This window comes from Aedes albopictus, chromosome 3 (genome assembly GCF_035046485.1).
Source record: "Aedes albopictus strain Foshan chromosome 3, AalbF5, whole genome shotgun sequence".
NCBI classification, from domain to species: domain Eukaryota; kingdom Metazoa; phylum Arthropoda; class Insecta; order Diptera; family Culicidae; genus Aedes; species Aedes albopictus.
Window position 1 is genome coordinate 361872381 of NC_085138.1, and position 27062 is coordinate 361899442.

Here is a 27062-nt window from a genome sequence, read left to right on the forward strand (position 1 = left end):
GTGGTGACGGGCTCACAAAATTAACGCACGATATTAATATTAATAATTAATATTAATATTAATTTTGATCACGCCAGCTCAGCAGCATCGAGCGAAACGATGACGGTTGAAAAAAAAAGAGCATGAATCGATTTAGTAGCACCGGAGAATCCGGTAGCCAATCGACAACGGTTACTAAATATGGCATTCGTCGTGGTCACCACATCGAAAGGCACAGAATCCAAAGCGATTATTAAGATTTGTGATACTAACACAAATTGCTTTAATTTTATTGTTTTTTTTTTGTATTTTATTCAAATTCAAGATACGATCTTTCCACATTTCAATCAATCGACACGATTGAGAGAGAAAACAAAAATGAGAAAACGGAGTTCCATTGTTTTTTGTTGTTCTTACATACAAGGGGGTAGAGGTACACGCTAGATACACTAGAGAAAGAAAAATCCTACTACACAGCAGAGGGGAGGGGAGTAGGTGGGTGACAAGAGCGGGACGATAACTCGCCACACTCGTCACTCACGCACACACGCACTCGGGTAAGTTTATCTAATTGTTTGTAATAATATTTACGCGTCTCTGTTGCTTTGATGTTGGTTAATTCTTTTGAACTGAGAGAGTACATCTACGACAATGTCTTACTTTTTCTTGTTTTCGTTTTTCTTGACCTAAGAATACAGATTTTTTTGTCCTTTTTCTTCATACACATTTTAATTAACTTAAAATTAGGTATGCTTCCTTTTTTTGTAGATTTTTTTTCTGGTTTTTTATTTTGTATTTTTACGTTACTCTTGCATTTAATATTACATGGCCTTCCTTAAAAAAAACATAAGTTGGATGCACATTATGAATGTGTGTGTGAAAAAGGTAAAAATGAAAAAGTTCCTGGTGTGTAAGAGAAAATACGTCGGTTTTGTAATTTTGTATGTTGGTTTGTGTGTGTGTTGTTTTGTCAGGTTTACATTTAGAGTGTAGTCAGACGAAAAAATATCAAACTTTCACTTCACACAGCACGCGCACGCGGGCGCGCGTTCGCCATTCCAATTCGCCTACTTGGGTTTGAATTTAGCTGATTCCGCAAGCTCAGGTCCAAATGTTTTTTCGTCGTTTTCTGCTTGCCTCTAAGGTTGCTTTTCTAAGTTTAGTGTGTTTTGAATTTCGTTCTGATCTAAAATCTGTTTCACTGACCGGTTTTTTGCTTTATACTGCTCATGAGAAGTAAGGCCCCGAACATTTATACAATAAATTAAAAATAAGTTTTTTTTTGTATTTTTTACTGTGTTGTTGTGGGGGGTGTTTGCTCTAATTTTAGATTAATTAGTTCAGTCGCTTTCCTCTCCGGACTCATCATCGTCATCTTCGGAGTCCTTCTTTTTGCTCTTCTTCACGACCTTCTTGGCACCCTTGCTCTTCTTGCCCTTGCCGGCGTCCTTGCCGCCGCCATTTCGCTCAAACTCCTGGACGGCCTTGTTGTACTCGTCCTTCATCTTGGCGGCCTTGTTTTCCCATTCCTGGATTGGGTTAAGGGGAGAAATAAAGAGAAATGTAAAATAATGTTTAGAAATCAAAGTAACCATAGATAATCTAAGGGAGACATTGTTGAAATAGTAGGCTTTGCCTGCAGACACTTACGCTCTTGTCCTTCATGGCTCTCCACAATTCACCACCTCGCTTGGCGATTTCGGTGACCTTGATGCCGGGGTTCTCCTTCTTGATCTGTTCGCGGGCAGAGTTCAGCCACAGCATGTAGGCGGACAGAGGACGCTTTGGTTTCTCGGCCATTTTGAAATTTGGTTTTTGTTTTTAGCGGTTACGAAAAAAGATCTGCGAAGGGAAAAGAGGAAATTGCCAACCGTTAGTCATTTGAATAACTGCTTGGAAAGTAAATCAACGTTGCATCGTATTCGAAAATTTTGAATGGTGCTTCATTTATTGCTGGGGGTAGTGTTTACTTTTGTAACTCTGATAAGTTCCTCTGATAAGTTCATGAATGATGTTTAAGTAGGCTGAATTGAGATGAACTTATTCAAAGAAACTGAAACTTATGCTTACACCGACACGATAACGAAACGTTTAAGATTTGTAGTCAATTCTTGAAAATATTTGAATGGATTTGAACAAGATATTTTCAACAATAATATGGAACGAGCTCACTCATTTTTACGCAGTTTGTCCATTACTGGAGAATGTGCCCACCAAAACTTAAACTTAAGCGATTGATTAGTGATTGAAATCGTGAGAATTTATTAGATCACCAAATGACCAAAAGGTTCGGAATGAACGCATTTCAAGTGCTACTGAAACACTTGCAATGATTGTTTCAGTGTATGTACCGCGTGAGAAAGCATTCATCATATTGTTCGTGCAGTTGAAAATCGGAATTTTTGACACGCGAAAATCGATTTTTCTCCTAAACTGTGTGTCGGACGTACGTCGGGCACAGTGCGCTGGATAGAGGGCCAGGTCCGCTGTCCAGCGCACTACGTCCGACGTTAGGTTTCACGTATGGATTTTGAGAAAGATCGATTGTCGGGTGTGGGGAAACTTCGGGTTTCAACCGCGACGACAATACAATCACGTATCGAAATGAACGCTCATCATAGCCAACTAAGATGATATCAGTTCATGCCGTTCAAAATCCGTCGCGAGGAGAAGGGATAGTGTGCGAAATGGTGGCGATGGCGACGAAGGAAAAAAAATCAATTTTAATAAAGAGAAGACAAAATCTCCTTCCACGTCGCTGAGCCGGATACTCGGATCGCTCGACATAACCGACACGCATACGCGCTCTTTTTAACGAACAAACAACGGCTCAGACACACGCGTGTTTAAATAGGGCAAAAAAAGCTTCCAACCACCATTTCCATAAAATCCACTCGACTCGAGATGGGACGTGGTCTGAGTGATATAGGTACGTACGACGAAGCTCGTCGTCGTTCATCGCCTCGCATCGATGCCGGGAGCAAGCGAAATGGTCGTGGTGACGGGCTTACAAAATTAACGTGCCGCCGTTTATGATATTTGATCACGCCAGCTCATCAGCATCGAGCGAAACGATGACGGTTGGAAGGAAGAGAGCATGAATCGATTTAGTAGCACCAGAGAATCCGGTAGCCAATCAACAACGGTTACTAAATATGGCATTCGTTGAAAATTTGAAAAAATGCGCGCGCTCGCTTGCTTCGATCCGTTGACGTGAGTGAACACACAAAAATGAACACCGTATGCCAAGCGTGGAAGGCGGGAACGCGAAGCGTTTGTTAGGAAACGCTTCACGTGAGAATTTTGAATTTAAGTGTTTTCGTCGTTCGTTCGATGGAAGCTTGAGAGTGTTTGAAGTGGGTTCAAATGAAAATGATGAACACTGCTTCCCAAAGTATGTTTTGATTGACTTTTGAAGATACGAAACACCAATCAGTATTCGCTGATGTTCGCGATATTATCATTATTCGCTCATGAAGATGAGATGAAGCATTTCTGACTGATTGTCAGTTGAAGTTTTGAAAGTTTTGTGATTCAAAAACTGGCTGTATGTTATTTATCAATAGAAACCACCTTTCCATTAATAAATGATGATCAATATACCAACCAAAATTGAAATCAAGTGCATATATCAATGATATCGTTGATATTTGGTTGATATCATTGGTAATCTTAGAAATATCAAAATGTTTTCGAGTGATGTGATTTTACCATTTAGGATCACGGGATTATCATCAATGAAAGTGCACTAGAATTGAACACACATATCAATTCTGCAGCTACAATGTGTAACTATTGACATTCTGACGTCTGCATTCTGCGTTCTTATGCACTATCGAACCAGACTGTTCCGCCTCTAGAGGGAAGGCAGGAAAACTTAAAAGTGCAGTGTGGGAAATGAATGCATGCACACAGACATACATACACGGAAAATCGTACACCTAAGAGGAGTTGTTCACACATTCGCGCTCGCCGCACCCGGAGTGTTAGTAACAACGATGTTTTAAAGTTTGAAAACATCTATATCTTACAATACAAACGTAACAACTCTACAACTGTACAGCGAGCCAAGCGAACAGTGGAAACAAACCACGTGGGTCGGAAATTCTTCCGGCCGCAGAATTTGAATTCGCCGGGTACCTTTGCCAGTTAGAAAACACCTACAAACGAAGCGTAGCGGAAAGGAATTGTATGGTTGCACGAACCGGTGCAATACACTTATACTTCTAAAAGCAAGAGTAACAATTTATATTCTAACTGATTTTATTTGTGTTTTATGATTGCTTCGTGAAAGAATCACTTGCTCTTCATTGGTTTTATAACAGCTTTAGTTAAGAGCTTGTCCCCTTCGAAGATCGGATAATTTACGCGCAATGTCAAACCAAAGAGCTGTTGGGAATAAATATGAAACGGATCTTTGTTTTGAAACTAAAGTTAGTTTTGTTTCAAGCAGCACAATATTTAGGACCGAAACAAACTTGAGATATGTTTAAATTTACCACAAATAAGTTTTCGGCAGCATGTGAGAGAATAAATTCTCTGTACTCAAGTAGAAGAGTCAAGAACATTTCCATTACGAACGGATTCTGAACCGATCATAAATCGTATCCGGACACCATCAGAATGGAGCAATTGCTGAATACTCCCGCTGACTCAGGTGACTTCTAGGAAAGATTTTGCGATTTCTCACTTGTAATTCTTAAGATCTCAGGAATTTGATCGAATTTATTTTCACAAAAGGGGTCCACTACAAAATACAGGTAAAACGCAAGCCAAATGTTTAAATCAGTTTGTGGATCGAAAATCCACTTCACCAATTGACGTAATTGTTTGATCGTGGTGAGCTACGTAGAGTAGCCGTGTACAAAAATTCAAGTCAATTGATTAGGAATTTATTGAGGCATAGTCGAAATTGCAACTACTGTCCAAGTGGATCGTCAATCCATTGACATCAAATGACATGAATGCTACAACATCATTAATGTTGTAGAATTTAAACGACTTTCTTCAAAGGTTTGAATGCTAATAAAACAAATGCTTTGAAGTGCTCGAACAAAAGATGTTAGAAATCACTGGGATTAATCGAAACCGTAAGGTTTTTATTTGTTTCCAATAGTTTCACTATTGATTTAATAAGTAGAGTGCTCAAGTACCCTAATTAGCTTATAACCAGCGCTGCTATTGGTCGTGACCTTTCCATGATGGTGAAAAAGTTGGCTCTTCATGTCATTTCGTAATGATCAAGGGTCGTGTCATGACGGAAACATGACAAATTGTGTTGGAATCAGGAATGGAAAATATCGCGGAATTTAATCGAAAAAATGTCATGACATTTTTCTATTTACACCACTTTCGATGGAAATTTATGTTCGTACGCATCACCAGTCCATAATGCTGATTAGTTACGGATCATCAATGATGTAACCGAATGACATTTCCAACTAAGTGCAGTGAAATTAGCAAATAACTAAATGACATTTCCCATCCCTGGTTGGAATTATAACTTTTAGCTAGTTTGTGCCTGGTTTACAATCATGTCACGCTCCGTCATGACCGAAATATGAGTGAGTATTACGATTAGATTATTTTTGTTATCGTCTTCCGATCCGATGACGTTGAGCGAGCTGCTTCTGTAAAAATCGCGTCACGGCTAGTGTTGACACTGACGCTTTCACATAGCTTGTTTACGATATTGAAATGAACACTGGTTTAGGTAAGATTTGCCGAAAAGTGATGATGTTTTACGTGCTCTGCAGACACTATGAGGGTAAAAGGGTTGAAAATGGGATCGTTTCTGTATTACTTATGGTTTGATAGAAGTAAAAAGAGTATTGCAGATTTCTGGCAAAATCCCGAAAATATTGGTCGTGAACTCAAATTCTGTGCTGCAATCTCAATGCAATATTTGTAGGGTTGTAGGGAAGTGGAATCATCTCGACAGGGGTCCTATTTTGGGCACTTTTCTGCTATAACTCATACGTACAGTATTTAGCCGTGTACAAAATTTCAAGTCAATTTGTTTGGAATTGACTGAGTTATAGCGAAGAGTGCCCAAAATACCGGCCGCTGCCCAAGTGGTTCGCTACCCTAATGCAAATTCTTCAAAATAAAAGTAAAAAACAACAAGCTTTAAGAATTGCAATACATAGTTCTGTTCGCAATAGTTCGAGCACTGAAAATAAGCTGTTGCTGAAACAAGGATTATTTTAGGGCACGAGCCAATTCTAGGCCATATCTGAGTCAATTTTGAAGCGATCCACATGAAAATTTGTACACAGAGAGACACCGTCAGTACTATCCATGTACGAAACGAGTTATGACAGAAAAAGGACCCGTGCGAAGAAAAGAATCGGGTGTACACGGAAAAAACAGATTACCTAAAAAATACGTTAAAAGAACGCAAAAATAAGTAAACCGCTTGAACTTTTTACCCACCAGTGGGTTGTTTTCTCGCTCTCCCGCTCGCAATGTTGTCAAAAACAAAGCGAGAAGCAGCTACCTAGCCGATAATGTCCGTGCGAGAAGCCAAATTTGGTTTTTTTGCCGTATACTCAAAAGTGGGTTTATTTCAACCCACTAGGGTACTTCGAAAGTCAACGCTAGGTAGAAAGAACTTTGCGATGGGTTGCAATTTTCTGCCGGGATCAAACGGAAACTACCCATTCAGAGCTTTAACGCGGTATAGCCAAATTTGGGTTCTCGCACGGAAGAGCCGATATGAGTGAAAAGAACCTATATTTGGGTTGATTTCTGGTCAATTGTTTAAATTTGACCTGAGAAAACCTCGATATCTTTACTTCACCACCTGCAAAATTTAATGGAAATTGGTGCAGTTCTTTTTGTCGTAGAAATTTGACACGAATAACCCCGACACACACCAAAGTCTTTTCTGTTTTTTTTTTGGTTAAATTTGCCGATAGCAGAGTTAAATCTGTAGGGATGTGGAGCCATCTCGGCAAGGCTTCTATGTAGAGCACTTTTTCGCTGTAACTCAATCAATTTTGAACCAATTTCCTTACTTTTTTTGTACGCCGTGTGATACGTAGAGAGCTGGAATCCTCTCGGCAGGGCACTTTTCCGCTATAACTCAGTCAATTTTGAACCAGCTGCCTTGATTTTTTGTACGCAGTGAGACACATCCGTGTTTCTAGATCTGAGATCTGGCCGTGTATAAAAAATTAAGACAACCGGTTTGAAATTAACTGAGTTATTCCAACCTGGGTTGGAACTGGATCAGATCACAGTTTCAACCCCAACCCGACTTCGGTTTCGCTTGTACTAAAGTTTGACGTTGTTTGTTTACACATTTTCCGCCAATCCAGTTCCAACCCAGGTTTAAAAAGAAAAACGGCATAAGGGACACCCTATACCCTATCATATCAAGCTGCGTATAAAATTTCAAGTAAATTGGTTTGAAATTAGCTGAGTATTAGCGGAAAATGCCCAAAGTACCAGCCACTACCCAAACGGTTTGGTATCCTATTTGTGTCCAGATTTTTGCTGATACAGGCTTTAGCCCTAGTTGAATGTTGGGACGCTACTGAGGGGCGAAAATCTTAACTCCTTTTAGGAGGATTTAAACGTGAAAATTTCGTCATTCGATACGGAAATCGATGTTCAACATGGATTCGTCTTTAAGAAAGTTTATGCATAGTTTCTTGTAAAAATGAAAGCATTGCCAAAAAGAAATAGACCAATATTATAGACAGTAATGAGATTGAAGTGTTGGTTTTTCAAACATGAATTAGAAGTGAATCAAACAACGTTCTACGATTTTTCTTCGAAATGACGCCACTCCGACTGAAATTCAAATCTGGGTATTCTTAACGCAAAAAAAGGCATTTTTGTACAGTTAGTTTCAAAGATGCTAACCCTAGTAATCAATCATTCAATTAGAGCCAGGGTCGTGCAATTTCGAAAGGAAAACATGACGTACGACGACTGTAGCAAATCGTTTCCCATGCGAACGGACTGCTGTGATGCTTCATCTCTCACCCAGCAACACACTCGTTCGTTGATGCTACAGAAACAAGTGTGTATGAAACATGGGATGATACACTTGGATTTTCGTTTCATTTATGAGTCATTGAAATACTTCAACATGCTAAAAACACTATTTAAACTACATTTTTAAATAGTGGTGCACGCCAATAGAATGATAATTATGTTTTATGAAAGAGAATAACAAATTCGACCACTTAAATCCAATTAACGGGCGCCCGTAACCATTGAGAGACTAGCGCGCACCAGTGAGACACTAATGCTCTGACGGGTGAAGCACAAGTAATGCGACCGGGTGGGAGACTACCGAGTGCTACGATGAGTGGAAAAGTTTTTTTTAACGACCGAGTCATTAGAAAAATCTATGAAACACTTGAAGTGACTCATTCAAATGTTGCATGAAAGTGTATCATTGAAACGAAATTGTACGCCCCTGATTAGAGCACCGTTACACCACGCTTCCTGGTACCCACAAAGAAGGAGGTAGGGGCAAACACTCCACGGGGGAAGCTTAGCGCCAAAAATGCTTAGCTCATTTCCTGGTAGCGCATCAAGGACGACCCAGAAGCGTTACCTGCAAATTTTTGGCGTCCCAAACGTGGCATTTGAATTGGGTTCATTAAAAATTCCCGGCCACGCTAGCGTTTTACATTCGCACTCGCTGGGAATGAGATAATCTTGGCGTCATTTTGACTGGGTTTTGTTATAAAATTGAAAACGCATTTTTTCAGGCAAACCACTTAAAATTTTCTCCAACAATGTGCTCCTCGTTCAATGAAGTACAACCGCCACTTCTTCCAGCTTGAGCTCCGCATCGCCTTTTTTGAACAAGCAAGCAAGCAGGCACAGCACCGAACAAAACCAGCGCGCTGCTGCTCGCGTGTTTCCTTCTTCTCATACAAAATGGACGACCAAATTTGTATGAAGCAAGCGCGCGCTCTCGGCGTCGTCCCATGATCAGCTACCAACCACAGTACAACTCTTCTTGCTTCTCTTCCACACTCCGCCAATGAAGCCAACAGAAAGCGCGCGCGGGGGTCACCTTCCGCACAACCGAAAAAAATCCAATCTCTTCATCATCCATGCCGCCGCCGGGAGCTCTTTTTCCAACGAACTTTCACCCCCAGCCACAGCCACAGTAGATAGTAGGTAAGAGCTTGCTTGTGGCACGATATCGATTTTTCACACCAAGCGTACCCAAGCGCACATCTCGTCAAAGTAGGCCCCAGCTGCCTCATGATGCCCGCGCGAAAAAATGCCACTATTTTCGCGCGTTTTCCATCTTCATAGTAAACTTCAACAAACTGTTCAATAGTAGTAACTATTCTCTAATCAATCGCAGGGTTCAACTAGTTGGAAAAACTTGCCGGCAATAAAAACGTAAACACCACTCATACAAACTCTTTTCCGAAGCAAAAATTGCACTAACACCAGTCCGAAATTGGGACTTGTACTTATTTTCCACAATCACCTTTTTGGAATCACACCAACAACTGCGGGAGCAACTATCAAAACACAACCGACTGGATCAACGAACGAGGCTACAACTGAATTGATGCCCAGCGTACAAACGGCCTCTGAGCTCGAGACCGCGCGAACAAACGTTCCTCTACCTAGGCGCACCACTACCACCGCACCCAAATTCGCCTGTGTGCGTCGAAAGCTCACCCGATCACACGCACACCACCACCCCACACCATGTGCCGATGAATGAAAACGTTCACCCGCCACGGTGGTGTGAATGAATTTCCGGGCTGTTTCCTGCCCGTTCGGTGGCGTCGGTAGCCATTTTTGAGCGCGATCCATCTCCCGCGCGCTCGATTGCCTTGAATCCAGACCGAGACTTCGATTCATAGGCGAAAATGTTTTTCGCAAAATTATCAATCAAAATTCGATCGAATCCGAACCGAGGCGGCACAGATCGATCCCAGCCGGTGTTAATTAACCCCCAATGACGCCTCGCAGCTCAAATTCCCTTCTGCGACGCAAAATCCGTGTTTTCCGGTTCGAGCCGAAAAACGCTCTTTTCTCTGATAATAAACGCTAACAAGCTCCCAAACCCCCAAAACAAGCTAGAACTAGTGCCCCGAAATGCCATTCAAACGCCCCATCTCGTCAATGATCGCTCGAAATTGCGAAATTTGTCGAAAAATCAATTTTCCCATACGATACAAAATGGCATCGCGGTGTTGTAACCGTCATCATCACATCACATCACATCGACCGACCGGGTGGTGCTTTGCGCTTTCCCTCTCTTGAACAAGCGGCACACATTTCAAAAAGTAGCAGCGCCATTCGACGCTCGGAAACAGCCAGCCAGAGTCTGCCTCTAGAGCAATGTTCGTCGAACGAGCATCAGGCAGTACAGGCAAACGTTCGCCTCTTTGGCTTGGTTGGTTGGATGCCCGTTGAAGAGCGCGCTGCCTACCTGGCGAGATAAAATACCGTTCGGTCGGTCGACTCGGTACACGGTTGCGCTTTGCGATTTCTACTACGGATGAACACATTCAAGAGGTAGTAAATTCGATGTATGAATGAAGTGATGATGAACATTAACAAATTTTGAATCGCTGGAGCGCGTTTGGCGCGAACCGGTAAAACGAAACGGGAAAATGAGGAGTTGAGTTTTCGGTGGAATTTCATGTTTCATGATTCGAAAAACCGGAATTGATATCAATGCAAAAATAAGTACTGTTATTAATAATACAATTTTGTTTCCGATACTGTTTAACCTTCGTTGTCAAGGTAGGTTATTCTTATTTTCGAGAAGGCTAAATAAAATTAGATTTGTACCGATAAATTAAATATGTTTTCCGTTGAGGAGGTGAAATATTGCTAACATAAGGTAATACTTTTCCTCATTTTAAATGCAATTTTATGTCACAATCTGTCACAATGATTGATAATGAAATTTTTCGAAAACTTAACGTAACGTAACTTCAAATTAAAAACATTAAAGAAAATCCATAGAATAAAGCAGAGATATTCATGAAATAAGTAACGATCATACAATGTATTTTTTAGAATGGCTGGCCGGCGATTAACAACGATCGTACGACTCTTAACGGACAACGAAACGTTAAACAACGGATGATAGGGCAAAGAAAATCCATTTTACGAAACGACAACAGTTCAGAAAAATGTATTCGTCACGTGATTAATAGGGTAGGGGAGGTATTTTGGACCGGGCAGGTATTTTGGCCCACCTAGGGAGTTTTATGATATTTTTCACAAAATCTCTACTAAATCTTGATAAATTTTTATTGGAACACGAAAAGTATTCAACTGTGTGATGACCTTTATTTTGGAAGTCAGTTAAATATGCTGTTCAGTATCAAAAATAAAGAAAATGTTTTCACTTCCAATGAAACACACGGAAAAGCATCAAAAACAAAGAAGGTGACAAATTTGCAGTCGGCTTCGAAGAGGTATTAAATTTTACAAATAAATATTTATTTCATGTGAATGTAGTTAGGGTCATGTAAGAACTCAAAATAAACTGTTCTTAACCTCGGTGGAGCGATAATATTTACTAAAATGGTGGTTTGAGGTATGGCCAAAATATGTTCAACATAATCAGATGTGGACATATTTTGGACCACCTGTCAGATCCATCTCTCCAGTTCCTTCTAAAGAGAGAAAGCATTCATGCCAATGTAATGTACTCTGAAAACAGATAAATAGAATAAGTTGGGACCTCCCGTGATCTGGGTTGTTATACGTTTATTTCACAATGAGAATTTTGTGGGTTCGATTTGTTCTAACAACTTTTCGCCAAGTTATTTCGTTTCGATTCGATTTGTGCCCTAACAACTTTTTGACAAGTTTAAGTTTTCAGGTGTTCAGTCATCCAGTTTAGAAAGTTGTCCTTCTCGGCAATTAGTTGATGACTGAGACAATGTGTTATCTAATGTATGTTTGACAAATTACGTATCATTCAAATTACTTTATTTTTGATGGCCTTTCCACCCATTACAATATGTGTGGAACGCCTTTATATTTAGCAAAATCTCTAGACTTTCACACTTCCTATGAAGCGTTACGTAATTTATACATGGTGACTTACGTCATGCAATAGTTAATAAATACACGTTTTGCGTAGCATTTTTTTTATGAAGTTTCATACTACAATATGTAAAAACTGGTAATTGCAACAAAATTTCATCTTTTCTTACCGTTACGTAATTTTTAAACGACCTCTGCCTCAAAAAATAAATAGAAAAGATGTAAACTTCACGTAGTTTCAACTATGTTTACATTTTTGCAGAGGTGGCTTTCATTTCATCAAACAATTGAAGTTTAATTTGGTGGGCCAAAATATGTGCACTTGGTGGTCCAAAATAAAGTCAGGTGGACCAAAATAGAAGCCCGAGATCCTTCAGGAGTTTTGATATTTCTTGTATTTACTACAACAATTTAGAGTTCTGGTAGGCCTTTTTCGACAGAAAACATGTTGCTCTACGTAATGCTTACTGAAATTATCCATATTTAGAAGTGGGAACCTTCTTTTTTCGCTGAATTGTTCATCCACTTCCTAAAGCGGTCCAAAATACCTCCCTTACCCTAATACTATGCCACCTAGCGTCAACAATTTTAATTCATAAATTGAGCGATCAGCTGATCCTATATAAACTCGTACATGGGCTATTCTATTTGTCAGTGGTACCGATGCGTGTGACTAGATCAAGACCAGATACAAACAAACAACGGTTGTTGGTGCAGAAATGTAAAAAAGCCGATTTCCGAGTTATTTTGCAATCTAGCTGTTAAGTTTATGAAAATGACAGATCTGTACCTTTACGTAACTGTTTTATAATAGAGTTGTAAAAACGGTACGAATAAGGCCAAGACTTTTGGCTCTATTTAGAAAAGAAAAATGTGTTTTGTCATTACGAAAAATTCATACTAAATCGTTTTCTGGTCAAAACAATACACTAATACAACCACGTTTTTGCAACTTTATGAAAATCAAATTGAGTTAAAGGAAGAAGAGGAAATTCACAAACAAAAGAATCACCTACCTAGTCGGGTACTTGTAGTCGTGTAGGTTTTGTGTTGTTTCCGTGTAGCGGTGTCACGTGGACAAATATAATCTTTTATCAAAATAATGCACACTGAGGCAAAAACACTTAGGATTTTCATAAGTTGTAATATATGAATGGACGATTTTTCTGTTTCATTGCTCGCTTATTTATTTCATAGCGGTTGTGCTTGCGTTTCATACCTACAACTTATGATTGGCGATTGCCATATAAGTGGCATGGTTGTGAAAAAATCATAATTGAAAACTATGAAAATCGTTACAGCATGGGTATGGATTCCAATTAGCTGGTGCTTGGATAAACACACATTACTCAAAGATCTGTTTTCGGAGCTGAAGTAAAATTGCCTTCATTTCCTAATTTCAAGAATTCTCCGCCCAAATCAACAACAAATCTTGGATTACGTAAGTAACATGATCGGTCGTTCTTAATCAATCTTAACGATTGAATAAAAGGGACAAGAAACAAATTTTACGATCATTTTTTTACCACAGAATTTTGGTCACTTATGCAAACTTAAATGAAAGAACAGTTGAATACGCTCCTTGTCCTTTTATTTTAAATATTATCGATCAAGAAATATCGATCATTTTACTTACTGGGTAATTCCAAGATACAATGTACAAGATACATGAAATGATTTAGAATAGAATTAATCCATCCATAATCTATAAAATTGGAATACGAATATTATTTGACTTGCGCGATGAAATTCATAATTAACAATATCGATTTCCATAAGCAGTAGTAATTGAATTCAATAAGACAAAACACAGGATAATCATAGTTTTTATCTGATGATATTCATATGCGAAAGCTTATGGTTTTGTTACCCCACGTCTCCACTAGACCGAAATGTCTTGCCATTTTGCTGCCAGAAAGAGAAAACGTAACAGAAATGATCAACACCGCTGCTTTCCATGCAAACAGCGAGAGAACATTTCTGTCATGCCACATCTGTCCAGCAAAATGGCAAGACATTTCTGTCTAGTGGAGACGTCGGGTTAAGGGACTGGATATTGAATTTTTCCCTCTTAATCATAAGTGAAATTTATGGCTTTCAACAATAATCGTAGTGTCGCCAAATCATATGGGGTTCTTACGTTCTTCCTAAGTTTTTTTTTTGCCTCAGTGCAGGTTGTCCATAGTCCATTTTACGCGCCAATTTTGTGAATGAAAATTTGACAGCAGGTAGGTTCGCTACCACGTGAATATCAATATTATTATCAACTTTGTTGTCGTTTCGAAAAATGGCTCACCACTGACGTATAGGAATACAGTAAGGACCCGATTTTGTCAGCCCCTGGTAGCATTTTGGGCTGACAAAATCGCGATGTTTTTTTGAAACCACTTTTTTTTCTTGAAAAATTGTTCTGAGCACTTTAGAGAAGGAGATAGGCATGGAGGGTCTGATTTGGGTTCGTTCAAATATTACGTAACGCCAATAAGGGAGGGGGGGGGGTGTGTTGGTTCCAGCGCTGGGTTACGCTTCATTTGAAATTTCAAAATTTCTCTTACAATAGTTACACGGGGGAGGGATAGCGGGTAGGGTCTTAAATTGCCAATTTTGCGTTACGTAATATTTAAACGGACTTTTCGTGGTAAAAAAAATCTAATGGGTGTTAAGGGCACAAAAAAGAAATGGTATTTGGTAAAGTTAACATTCAGTGCTCTTTACAGAAGAACTATTAAATCTTTTATTTCCTCTCCTTGTTGTCATAACATGCCCACTGGAACACAGCCTTCTCATAAGTCATAGCTTATGGCAATTGTGGTTCACAGAAGACAGTTGACACTGGTTAGCGCAGCTTGAATCATAACATCTAACTATAGCTGTTAACGAATGAAAATGAAACAGCATCAGATTGACAAGTATAGCCACTCATATTGCCCAAATTGGCTACGTTTTCGCTGCCTTTCCACTCTTAGCCGAGGATTACAGAACGTAACCGTCAAGACATTCCCGAAGGAATTCCATAAGTTGTTTCTGCAAAAACGTTTACAGGAGCTTCGAATAAATCCCTTAAGTAATTTTTGAAAGAATCCTTACTACAATCTCCGTAGAAATCCCTAGAGGCATCCCTGGAGAAATTACTGGAACATTCGCTGGAAAATCATTGAAGGAATCCCTGCTGCAATATTTGCAGAAATCTCTTGGAGAAATATTATAATAATGAATATATAAACTTATAAATAAATAGCATGAATTCCAGGAGAATTTCCAACAAGATTTTCCAAAGGACTTTCAGAAGCAATATCAAGAGATTTTCGTATAGGTAACCCTGGAAAAATCTCAAGAGGGATCCCCGGGAAATCCATTGAGGATGCCCTATTGGGAAATCTAACAGAGAAACCATAGTGAAATCTCTAGAGGAATTCCTACATGAGTGCATAATAACTGAAGGCATCAATACTGGAACTTTTTAAGAAATTCCTAGAAGGATTTCTGAAGTAATCCTAAGAGGAATTGTTGAAAAAATCTCCAGGAAAATCGCTAGGTTTATTCATTAGTAGGTTGGCTCTAGGGGCACATTCTCCTCCATTCTCCTCCATTTGGGAAATTTGTGGTTTCCGTAGATTTTTTCATGGACTAACGCACGGAAGTAATTCACACAATTATTGCAGAAATATCTACAGAATTATCTTAATAAAGTATACAACAAGAGAAGTTCCTGTAAAAAATACTGGATAAAGTCCTACAGGAATACCAGCACAAATTTCTGGAGGAATCTCAGCGGGAGTTTGTGAAGTATGAAGTGGGGGTATCATAGAAAGAATGCATGAACAATTCTTAGGGAAATATTTGAAAGGGTTCTTATAGAAATTTCCAGAAAAAAAATGTTAGAAGAACTCCAGCAGAAGCTCCTGGACTATCAAAACAGATATGTATGGAGAAATTCCAGCAGGAAGTCTTGAAAGAATTGCTAGGAAAATCCCTGGATAAATCCACGTAGCAATTGTTGGAGGAATTATTGGAGAAATCCTTGGAGAAACCTCTAGATACATCTCTGTAGGAGTTCATGTAGTTTTTTTTTTTAGAAAAAGTCCTTCAGGAATACCAGCAGAATATTTGGAGGTATCCTAGTAGGAGTTCCTGAACGCATCCCAAGAAAAGCTTCTAGAGAAATCATGCCTGGAAAAATCTCAAAGAGACACATCTGAATTAATCGTTAAAAAATCTCCGAAAGAATTCCTTTAAAAACTTCCGGCGGAATTCTTATAGAAATACCAGCAAAAATATCTATAAGAAACCAAGCAAAAATTCTCGAAGCAATCGCAGCAAGATTTTCTGGGGGAATGCCACTTCAATTTTTTTAAGGGTTTCTAATAGATAAATCCCTGTAAGATCAAGTAAACCTGGAGGAATCCCAGAGATGCCGGAAAGAAAAAGTAAATTGGTTGACTTGTAATCACAACAACAAGCAACGTTTATTGTGTGTTCTGTTCCAGAGAATGTTGAGAAGAATAGTCTGGTAAACCCATATAGCCGATGTGGTAAGCGCACGTGCAATCAGCAAAACCATGCTGAGGCTAGCGAGTTCGATTCTTGGTTAGCCCAGAATCCATTTCATAATCGACATTTCCTTATCTACCTTGTGTATAAAGTATCTTCATGACTACCACACGATATACATATACAAAATAAACATTGGCTTTGGAGATATCAGTTAAAAATTGTGAAAGATCTCATAAAGTACTTAACTGAGCAGCAGGCTGTGTCCCAGTTGGAACGCTACGCCAAAAAGAGAGAGCTGAAATCTTTTAGCAATTTAAAACAATATTGGTTCAAAACATTGGCTAGGGTTGGGTGCTAAAATGGCATAAGTGTGTTAGTTTGCAAAAAAAAAAGTTTGGCCGTTTCCAAAAGTTACACGAGCTTTGTTCATTGCGTAATTTTTCTATGACATCTAAATACATCAACTGCATTGATATTGATTATAAAATTGAAATGCTGAATGAAAAACACATTTATTTTTCTACTTCAAAAAAGGCTGATTGACTAACAAACGATAAACTTCAACGATCGACGCGCCACCATTTTTCGAACAGTGGAGGGTGTAGGTACTTTCTTCGCGGTGTTGTTTACGGTTAAACAACACCGCGAAAAATGTACCTGTGCTCTCCAACATTCGAAAAATGGTGGCGTGTCGATCGTTATACGCTAGCGATTTTGCGGTGAGGTGATGACGTGTGGAGACGAATAAAAACGGGTCAAAATGCTGACAAATTCGGGGGTTGACAAAATCGGGTCCCCACTGTATCACCAAAGGCGCTAACATTTCTTTTATATTTTCATGTATCTGAGTATCATGAGTGATAGCAGTAAGCAGGGATAGCAGTGAAAAATGGGAGTAATGCAGTACGACGGTGATGCGATGCTGGTAAAAAATATCGCTGGAGATGAACATTGTTTGTACTCAGCCATGTCTAAGGCATCGTACACAAATTACGTAACGCTATAGGGGGAGGGGGGGGGAGTCCAGCGTAGCGTTACGACCCATACAAAATTTTTCGGGCCTCCATACAAAAAGCGTTACGAAGGGGAGGAGGGGGTCTGATATGGCCAATTTTAGCGTTACGTAATTTGTGTACCATGCCTAAGACATGCTCCGAAGGGTCAGGAAAGGAAGCATACAGGGGATGGCCAAAATGTTTGGGATAGGCAACTTTTTTTCTTTTACGAAAAAGTAACATGCTATAACTTTCCATAGAGAACTCTTGAAGGAAACGCAGTAAGAAACACTGGAGAAATTCCAAAAGCAAATATTAAATAAAAATAAAATTCAGCAAAATCTTTTGGAACTTTTCAAAATCAAAGTTTTAGAAGGCACTGCTGCAGAAATCGTGCAAAGAACTTGTGGAGTTGGATGAGTAACAGAATGATATCCTGGAGAAATACCAGAAGAAACTCTGTAAATAATCCCAGAAAGAACTCCCGATTGATTTCAAAAAAAAGCTTTCGGAGGAATTCCAGAAGAAAATTCTAGGGAAACCCAGAGGAAGCTCCAGGAAGAAAAGGAAAAAAAACCTTGGAGGGATTTCAAAAAAAAATCTAGGAAGAATTTCCGTGGGAAATTTTGAAGATTGGAGCAACTCCTGTTACAATTGCGGAAGGAAAATCTTGATGAATCTTAAAAGAATCTCTTGAATAAATTGCAATAGGTTGTCTTGATTAAAACCCAGTTTAGTGGTTATGATTTTCTTATCTATTAAGATTCCTGATGAAATTTCGGAAAAATTCTCTGAAAAAAAACTAGAATAAATCGACAATGATTTTTCATAAGGGCCTAACTGACTTGATCGATTTCTCTTCATCGACTTTCTCTTTCATTAATAACTTGATCAAAACGAACAAAATCATTATTATTTTTGTTTCTATAGCAAGATGTAGTAATCTCCTTCGCATTTCAATCAAAATTTTTTGGGAAAACTCAAAACACATTCTAAAATAACACAAAGAGAGGATCGATGAAGAGAAATCGAAAATGTCAGTTAGGCCCTAATGAAGAATCAGTGTCGAAATTTAAGAAAGGACACGTGTTAATCCAAAAAGAAACTTTTGAAAAAATCTCAGATGTAAGAAACTCCTTCCTCGAAAAAATCTCATCGAATTCCAAGAGATAATCAAGCGGTACAAAAACCTAGAGGAATTCTAGAAGAAACTGCTTGAAGAATCCCAAGTTCTGTTTTAAGAAAATTCCAAGTGATTGCGCAGGCGAATTCCTTGGGATTTCGTAGAAGTATCCCAAGAATATTTTGGTTTGGCTTCGATTTTGCAGATTTTCGATGAGGTGTAAAATTCAAATATGCACATAAAGTTACTCTTAACAACAATTTTCCCGGTAAACATTTCAAATTCCCGGCTTTTTCCCGCTTTTTTCCCGGTCGTTCCGAATTTCCGTCTTTTTCCTGGTTTTCCCGTTTTTCCCGGTTCGGTGGCCACCCTGATAAGTCCATTGTCAATAAATTTTAGTGTTGATATCCAAAGATTTTCCACTTCTGTTCGTAAGTTATCTCTAATCAGATATATTAGAGCCTAGGAAGAACACATTTAATAATTTTTGTGTGGTATTGTAAGTTTGACTTATTTTCCTCTATATGGGTAAAAATTTCAACCCGGTATAACTTAATTCGCCGTGAGAAAATATTACATTTTATAACGTCGTATCAAGTATCAATATATTGTTGATAAACGGTAAAAAATTCATTCAATTCGGTTTACTGGTTTCCGAGATATGACAGTTCAAAAATTAGTTGTCCAAATAATAGTGTTTTACCCGAACGGTTCTTACTTCGCGAAAAATTAATCAATCGAGCCTTAATTTGCACCAATGATGCACATATAATAGGTTGACAAACAGTCAAAATTTGAGATTTTTTGATGCACTCTATGAAAAGTTACAGCATGTTGAATTTTTTTATAAGAGAAAAAAAGTTACCTAACCCAAACATTTTGGCCATCCCCTGTACATAAAGCACTTATCTACAAAATCCCGGGAAAAAGTTGAAAGACCTTATTTCACGTGGAAATTCAGCGGTAGACAAGACGTGGATATGGACGGATGTTCGTTGGAATTGGAAGCATTAGCGAAACTACGGTTTTTTGCCAGGGGGTGCACCACAAACAAATATTCATTAGTTCATCCATTCATCATTCATCGCCCCATCTAACACAGCAATGTATTCAAGTTCTAGGGGGTGCCTGGCACCCCCAGTAGTTTCGCCTATGATTGGAAGCACATTGGTAATGACAGAGCCGAATTTAAGAAAGCGACGAAGCGATTGTAGCAGGAGATGGAGGAGTTGGACTACAAAAACGATTTGCTAGAAATCGCAGACAGCAAATGACATAGGCTTATCGTATTTCGATGGAGATGGCAATGAGGAAGAAGCAGCATTCCAAGAACATATAACCAAAATTTAATCGCAACTACCTACCTACCACAAAAAAACACGATCGAACGAAAATAGGAAAGAGCAACCCAGCAAAACCAGTATGTTTAAAACGCTTACCCCAAACAAGCGACCCAAAGGTAAATTACGTTGACCATTTAACTAACAACGCATTCTCTTACAGATCAATACACCACATCGATTTCCCACCTTTCCCAATCCTTAAGGCCACGCAAAACTTAAAAGCCGCAGGGCTTCCAAAAACAATACATAATAAAAATTACGAATTTTTATGTCAATGTTGAAAAAAATACCAAGTCATGAGCGTCCCATATCAAAAGTAGCCGCATAACAGTGCCATCATGGATTTTTGTGTCACGTAACACAAAACTGAAGAACTTTGTAGTGATTGTAATTTTTTACAGTTATAGGGTAATTGTTCCCTCCGTTGTGGTAGTACCTACTTAATGTTCCGGTAATGGCAATTGAGCACTTTCTCGACTAAAATGTTACCAAAAGGTATTTTAATAGATGTATTGTGCTTAAATTATGAGATTGCACCATTTGTTTGCTTATGATTTGCCAAAAAAAACCTATTTTAAAAATATATTTTCCTTAATATGTTTGCTATTGTTGCGGTAGTGTTCCTAATGCAGCGGTATTCCATATGATTTCAATGGGATACCGCGACAATAGGAACAAATACCGCAACATTAGGAACAAATATCGCAACAGTAGAAGCACAATGTTCTTCCAGATATTGCATCTTGCATTGCTTTATAGATTACCGTGCAAATGTTCAATCGTCTAAAATATTTGTTCACACGCCAAACACCAAGGAAAGTAGCAAGTAAACAAACCGATTATTCCATGCACCACCCAAAAAGTGTAACCGACGCTTAAACTTTCTAGCAGCGAAGCGAACCAATGTATGCTTAAACTGGTGGGAACATATTGTGGTGTGACAAAAAATTTCTGCAGGGGGTCGAATACGGTGCAAAAAAGCAATAAAAAACGATTAAAATACTCATAAGGGGCTGTCCATTTATTACGTAAGGGAATTTTCCCGATTTTTTGACACCCCCACCCCCCCTTGTAAGATTTTTTGTATGAGAATCCAAATATTTTTGTATGGCGCGTAAGATTTTTCAAACCCCCCTCCCCCCATAAACCCTTACGTAATTAATGGACAGCCCCTAACAACCTCAAAGTGGCAATATTTCGTTATTTTCCCGTAGATAAAGGATAGATTTTATTATTTTATATTCAATCCATGTAAAAAGTTTGTTTGGGGCGATACAATTGTGGTTTAAACATGAACCCAGTGCTTAACTCTTCCATTATTATTATTATTATTATTATTTATTAAAGACACTTTACCACGTTTGGTAGTGGCATTCGTGTCTGTTAACTCTTCCATAATCGGATCAATTACCCTATATTCATGTGCAAATTGATTGATTGATTGATTTATCTTATTTGAGAGACTTTCAGGTTCATGTGCAAAGCAATCTGTAAAGTTTTCGAGATGATCAAAATATTTTTCAAATTTTGGCGATTTTTCAAAGTTTTATATAGAAACAAGTTTTCAAACTTCAAATGCTATTTTCTCAACTCCTACTTTTTACAAATGGGACTGTTATGCGAGTGGGGTCAGTACAGTGACCGGCAAAAAACAAGATCCATAATACACTAATTAAAATACATAATCAAAAATTGAAAGAAAAAATATAAAATATAGGTATAACAAGGCTGCAGAAACAAAGATAAGGACTTCTGAGTTGGAACAGTAACTGTTGATTTGTTGTCATCATGCTGTCATCGAGACACTTTAATTTATCTTTCTAAGAATGTGCACATCTGAAATGGATGATGTATCAAAATATGTGCTGGAAAATGTTTAGGTTCAGGAAAAGTATGGTATGAACATCTATCATCAATATCTGATAGAACATTTCATCAGTTTTTGGCATGGTTTTATCTCGATGTATTGTAATTGTTTTTAACGTTAAACATTAAATGTAATTTTATCATTTTTGTTTTCACATTGTTTGTTAGTTCAGCCTGATATGCGGAGAATGTATTTATATCTTGAGTCAAATCTTTCATAAACTTCAAAACGTATCTGCAATCATAAACTGTCTGTGTTACTATCATACATGAATACCATAAATCTAAAATATAAATAACACTTATTAAGATTGCGTACATTTATAGACAATTGTTATAATTTTTGCCAAATAATGCAGAGAAATTCATGTTATGTAGTATGTGTTAACATTAACACGCCTACGCTAGGGCATCGTAATGATCATTTACTTTTAGGTAATAGAGTATTTTCAGAACTAGAAAATAATTAACAACTTTAAATTGTAAGTACAGGTACTCTTCGATATAACGTACAAAAAATAATTCTCTTTGTACGTTATATCGAAGTGTACGTTATATCGAAGCAGAGAAAAATTTAATATTTTTTATGCTAGAGTTGATATGTTCGACGTGAAATTAACCCCAATTAATGATTTCGGTGATATTCACAAAACCAATAATGAAAAATATGAGTTTTCATGAAAAACTCATTTCGTTTTTTGTGCTTCGATATAACGTAATGTTTCCTATGCCAGAATCCTTGACCTCATGTAAAGTAACAACTAAAAGGTTATCGTTTACAATAAAACAACAAATTACAAATTAAAAAAAAAAACGTACATTTTGCTTCGATATAACGTACACCAAATTTTTCCCCAAATTGCGCTAATTTTGGTTAAAAAGGTTAATGCTGCAACAAAACATTGATTTGAGTGATTTCGTAGTTTGTCTGAGGGTTATTCCTGGGAAAAAAATAAAAAAATTCAATGTTGTACGTTATATCGAAGCAAAATGTACGTTATATCGAATTCGCTATATCGAGGGTACGCTATATCGAGGGTACGTTGTATCGAAGAATACCTGTATTTTTTACGATATTGAAAACTTTAACAATGTTGCAATGTTTATGTATCATTTAACTAAATTGATCATATGTACATACTATCTGCAGAATTTAAAGACAACTGCGACAAATTGAAATATCTTGAATAGATTATACTAATCCAAAACATTTTTATAAACGAATTCAACCTTTAGGTAATGTAGCCGCTATGCTATGTAATGTTACGCTTGGTTTGATTGTAAACAATTTGAAAAACGTTTTCTTATTCGACTTGTGAATCCTTTTGCCAAAAAATAACACAGGTTCATCCACAATCGTTTGATTCATTTCATTCATACCAGTTCATCGAACTTGCCTTGATTGGATTACGCGCGCCGTTCCCACCCAACCGAAAAACAAAAGCCCGAAAGCTTTCAACGATATTCATTCATCCCTACTGCGGGCGCTATCAGCGAGACCGATGCACCAACACACCTGGCCCGAACCCAACTTGTGCGCTTGTGAATGAAAATCGTGCGCCTTCACCGACCGACCGACCGATAGACCGCACACCAGCAAAGCAACGGACCGACCGACCGCCCGACTAGGAGGATGATGGACCGTCGTCATCTTCGAACAAAAATTTCAGACTCCTATGGCCGGAGTACTTTACCATGGGAGCTCTTGAAGGAAATTATTTTGGCGCGAAATGGGTCAAACTCGGAAAATTTACTCCGGAGACCCTGGAACAGTGGTACCAATCGACGCGGCCGGAAAAACCAGGACGATCGTAGAACACGGATTTGGGATCCGCGCCGATCGGTTGAAGAAATTTATTTTTCAAAATTTTCCCCTTACATTTTGTTCGACGACTGGTACTAGAGTGGAAGCCATTTGTTCGACGGCTTGAGCCATCTTGCTTTTCGGCGAATTTTTTTCTTCGACCGAAAATGGAAGTGCGACCCAAGTGGCGCTCCAGTGGCTAGCTGGGAAACGTGAAAAACCCCTGGACCCCGGTTCCGACCGAGTTCGGTCGTAAATCCGGGTGAAAAATCCATTTTCCCATCGAAGACCTGCCACCGGAACAATTCACTATGGCGGCCATAGAACAAATTTGTTCGCCGACCCACGCCAGTCATGGCTCGGAAATTGGCCATTTTCACCGCCAAAGGCGTGCCAGATTTCCGCGACCAGGCCGAAAAAAACCCTTTGAAAGATGTGGCCATAGGGCCTAGAAAGTGAAAAACGACTTACCGGAGTAATTTCCCGGAGAATTTCACCGTTCAAATAGCACTAATTTATGATCACTTTTTTCCTATGGAGGAACACTTCGAACACCGAACTGCTTGCGCTGGCTACAATGGACAGAAGAGAAGCTCGAACAAGGCTACCGAATCGTATTGGCCTCCGTACACGGGCGGGCTTGCGGGTGTGTTGGTGCGAGTCTCGTGTTGACGAGCGGTGTGCTTTCGCTTGTGCAACACACATCGCTCACACACTAGCAAACTCGTCTCGTTGTGGGTTCATGCGGTTCACCAGTGTCATGCATGCTACACGGGTGGGAGGAAGCTTTTTGTGCGTGGCGGCGTGGCGCGTTGTTTTTCTCTGGTGAGCTTGCGAATGTAACTGTGTGGGTTGGTCGGGCGGGTGGTTTACGATGGATGAACTTGTTGTGCAACATGAACTAGATAGGGTTCTCAAACTTATCCTTCGCAGTTTTTATGCTTAAATTTGTTTATGTTCTATTATTAATGTTTTTCGCGTGGTTTTCGCAAGTTTTTACAAATCAACGTCCCAACTGGGAGAAAGCCTACTTCTCAGCTTAGTGTTCTATGAGCACTTCCACAGTTATTAAAATCCCAGCTCCCCCGCGTGTCCGGAATGCGCACACTGTGACCTGAGACACTGTGACGAGACCGTGGAGCATGGCTCTTTGAATGCTCACGCTTCGAGGGTCGAGTATGCAGGAGATATGAGGTAGACAACATTGTTGAAAGGATGTGTACGGGGGCAGACACGTGGGATTCCGTTACTTCCATGTCTCCGTGCACGGTCTCCCGAATCGTACTTGAACTACAGAGCAAATGACGGGCCAACCAACAGCAGGTTGAGTTGACCCCATTTCCTTCCGGGAGCTTGTGTCCAACGGGTATCAGAAGGTCGGCTCTAGAGGCACGTTATTCTCCATTTGGGATGTTTGAGTTCAAAGGGAAACTAGCCAAGACCCAAACTTCCATGGAAAAGAGCACAACTTAAGACGGTAGCTGGCCAGAAACCAAAAATTCAGATATGACTTGAAGAGCGAACACAGAATTTCATGTTTGGTCCAATTAAGGTTCCTTTGAACTTAATTGGAACCCATTATAATCCATTAGCCTCTGTCCAGCAACTCCTATCCCTACTTCCGCTTGGTACCGGCTGGAAACTACGAGCAACCTTAGAGAAGATCGGGTAACCAAGCCCGGTGGGAACTTTGGTCGTAGCGTAGCCTGACAGGGAAGAAGAGGTTTGCTTCTGCAAACCTGAGCGTCTGTTCTCCAGGAGGAGCGGCCCTCAACAGCGTTTGATCCCCATGTTAGGGGCGGCTGATCAACGTCCGAGTGCCAGAGAAGGACTCTAAGCTCAACTGTGCATTATGGTCCTCCGGAAAGTAGTAGGCTGGAGCCGGCCTTCTGAATACGAACCAAGGCCAACGGCAACGACCTCCTCTCCTCTTCTTGGCGTAACGTCCTCACTGGGACAAAGCCTGCTTCTCAGCTTAGTGTTCTATGAGCACTTCCACAGTTTTTAACTGAGAGCTTCCTCTGCCAATGACCATTTTGCATGTGTATATCGTGTGGCAGGCACGAAGATCCTCTATGCCCAAGGAAGTCAAGGAAATTTCCTTTACGAAAAGATCCTGGACCGACCGGGAATCGAACCCGTCACCCTCAGCATGGTCATGCTGAATACCCGTGCGTTTACCGCCTCGGCTATATGGACCCTGGCGAACAAAAAGGACTTGCGATTGGAAACTCGGAACGTGAACTGCTGAACTATCAACTTCATTTGGAGCACCCGCATACTCGCCGATCTACTGAAGGACCGCGGGTTCGGCATCGTAGCGCTACAGGAGGTGTGTTGGACAGGATCCATGGTGCGAACGTTTAGAGGTAATCATACCATCTATCAGAGCTGCGGCAACACACGCGACCTGGGAACAGGTCCTGGGAACATCATCGTGATGGGTGATATGCAGAGGCGCGTGATCGGTTGGTAGCCGATCGACGAAAGAATGTGCAGGTTGAGGATCAAGGGCCGATTCTTCAACTTCAGCATAATAAACGTGCACAGCCCTCACTCCAGAAGCACTGATTATGATAAGGATGCATTTTACGCGCAGCTCGAACGCAAGTACGACCGCTGCCCAAGCCACGACGTCAAGATCATCGCTCAGGTGGGCCAGGAGGAGAAATTCAGACCGACGATTGGAAAGTTCAGCGCCCACCAGCTGACGAACGAAAATGGCCTACGCCTCATCGATTTCATCGCCTCCAATAACATGACCATTCGTAGCACCTTCTTCCAGCACAGCCTCCCGAATCGTTACACCGATCATCACAGCAGACGGAATTTCCAATCGACCACGTTCTGATTGACAGACGGCACTTCTCCGACATTATCGGCGTCAGGACCTATCGTGGCGCCAACATCGACTCCGACCATTATCTGATAATGGTCAAACTGCGTCCAAAACTTTCCGTCATCAACAATGTACGGTACCGGCGACCGCCACGGTACAACCTAGAGCGACTAGAACAACCGGATGTGGCTTCAGCATACATACATAGCAGAATCTCGTGGCCGCGTTGCCAGACATTGGAGTACAGTGAAAGCAGCCATTAACGACGCAGCCGAGAGCACCATCGGGTACGTGGAACGGAATCGACGGAACGAATGGTTCGACGAAGAGTCCAGAACGGTTTTGGAGGAGAAGAACGCAGCGCAAGCGGTAATGCTGCAGCAAGGGACCCGACAGAGCGTGGAACGTTATAAAAAGAAGCGGAAACAGCAGACCCGCTTCTTTCGGGAGAAAAAGCGCCGCCTGGAAGAAGCGGAGTGCGAAGAAATCAACTGCTCTGCCGTTTCCAAGAAAAATGGAAGTTCTATTAACAGATGCTCAACGCATCCCGCAATGGCTTCGTGCCGCGAGCCGAAATGTGCAGGGATAAGGACAGAGGCCTCTTGACGGACGG

At 40.0% G+C, this 27062-nt stretch overlaps 1 protein-coding gene across 2 annotated transcripts; it reads right to left on the reverse strand.

Annotated features, from left to right (window-relative positions):
- Positions 1-261: 261 nt before the first annotated feature.
- On the reverse strand, positions 262-24240 carry LOC109416886 (high mobility group protein D). Of its 2 annotated transcripts, none has more exons than XM_019690982.3 (3): positions 24082-24240; positions 1630-1821; positions 262-1508 (listed from the first exon to the last, which is right to left on the reverse strand). In XM_019690982.3, the coding sequence occupies exons 2-3, from the start codon at positions 1777-1779 to the stop codon at positions 1320-1322; spliced, it is 339 nt and encodes a 112-aa protein (XP_019546527.1). In that variant the 5' UTR covers positions 1780-1821; positions 24082-24240; the 3' UTR covers positions 262-1319. The 2 variants fall into 2 exon arrangements, with proteins under 2 accessions (XP_019546527.1, XP_029730894.1); XM_029875034.2 differs by lacking the exon at positions 24082-24240 and adding an exon at positions 9452-9608.
- Between the last annotated feature and the right edge of the window lie 2822 nt (positions 24241-27062).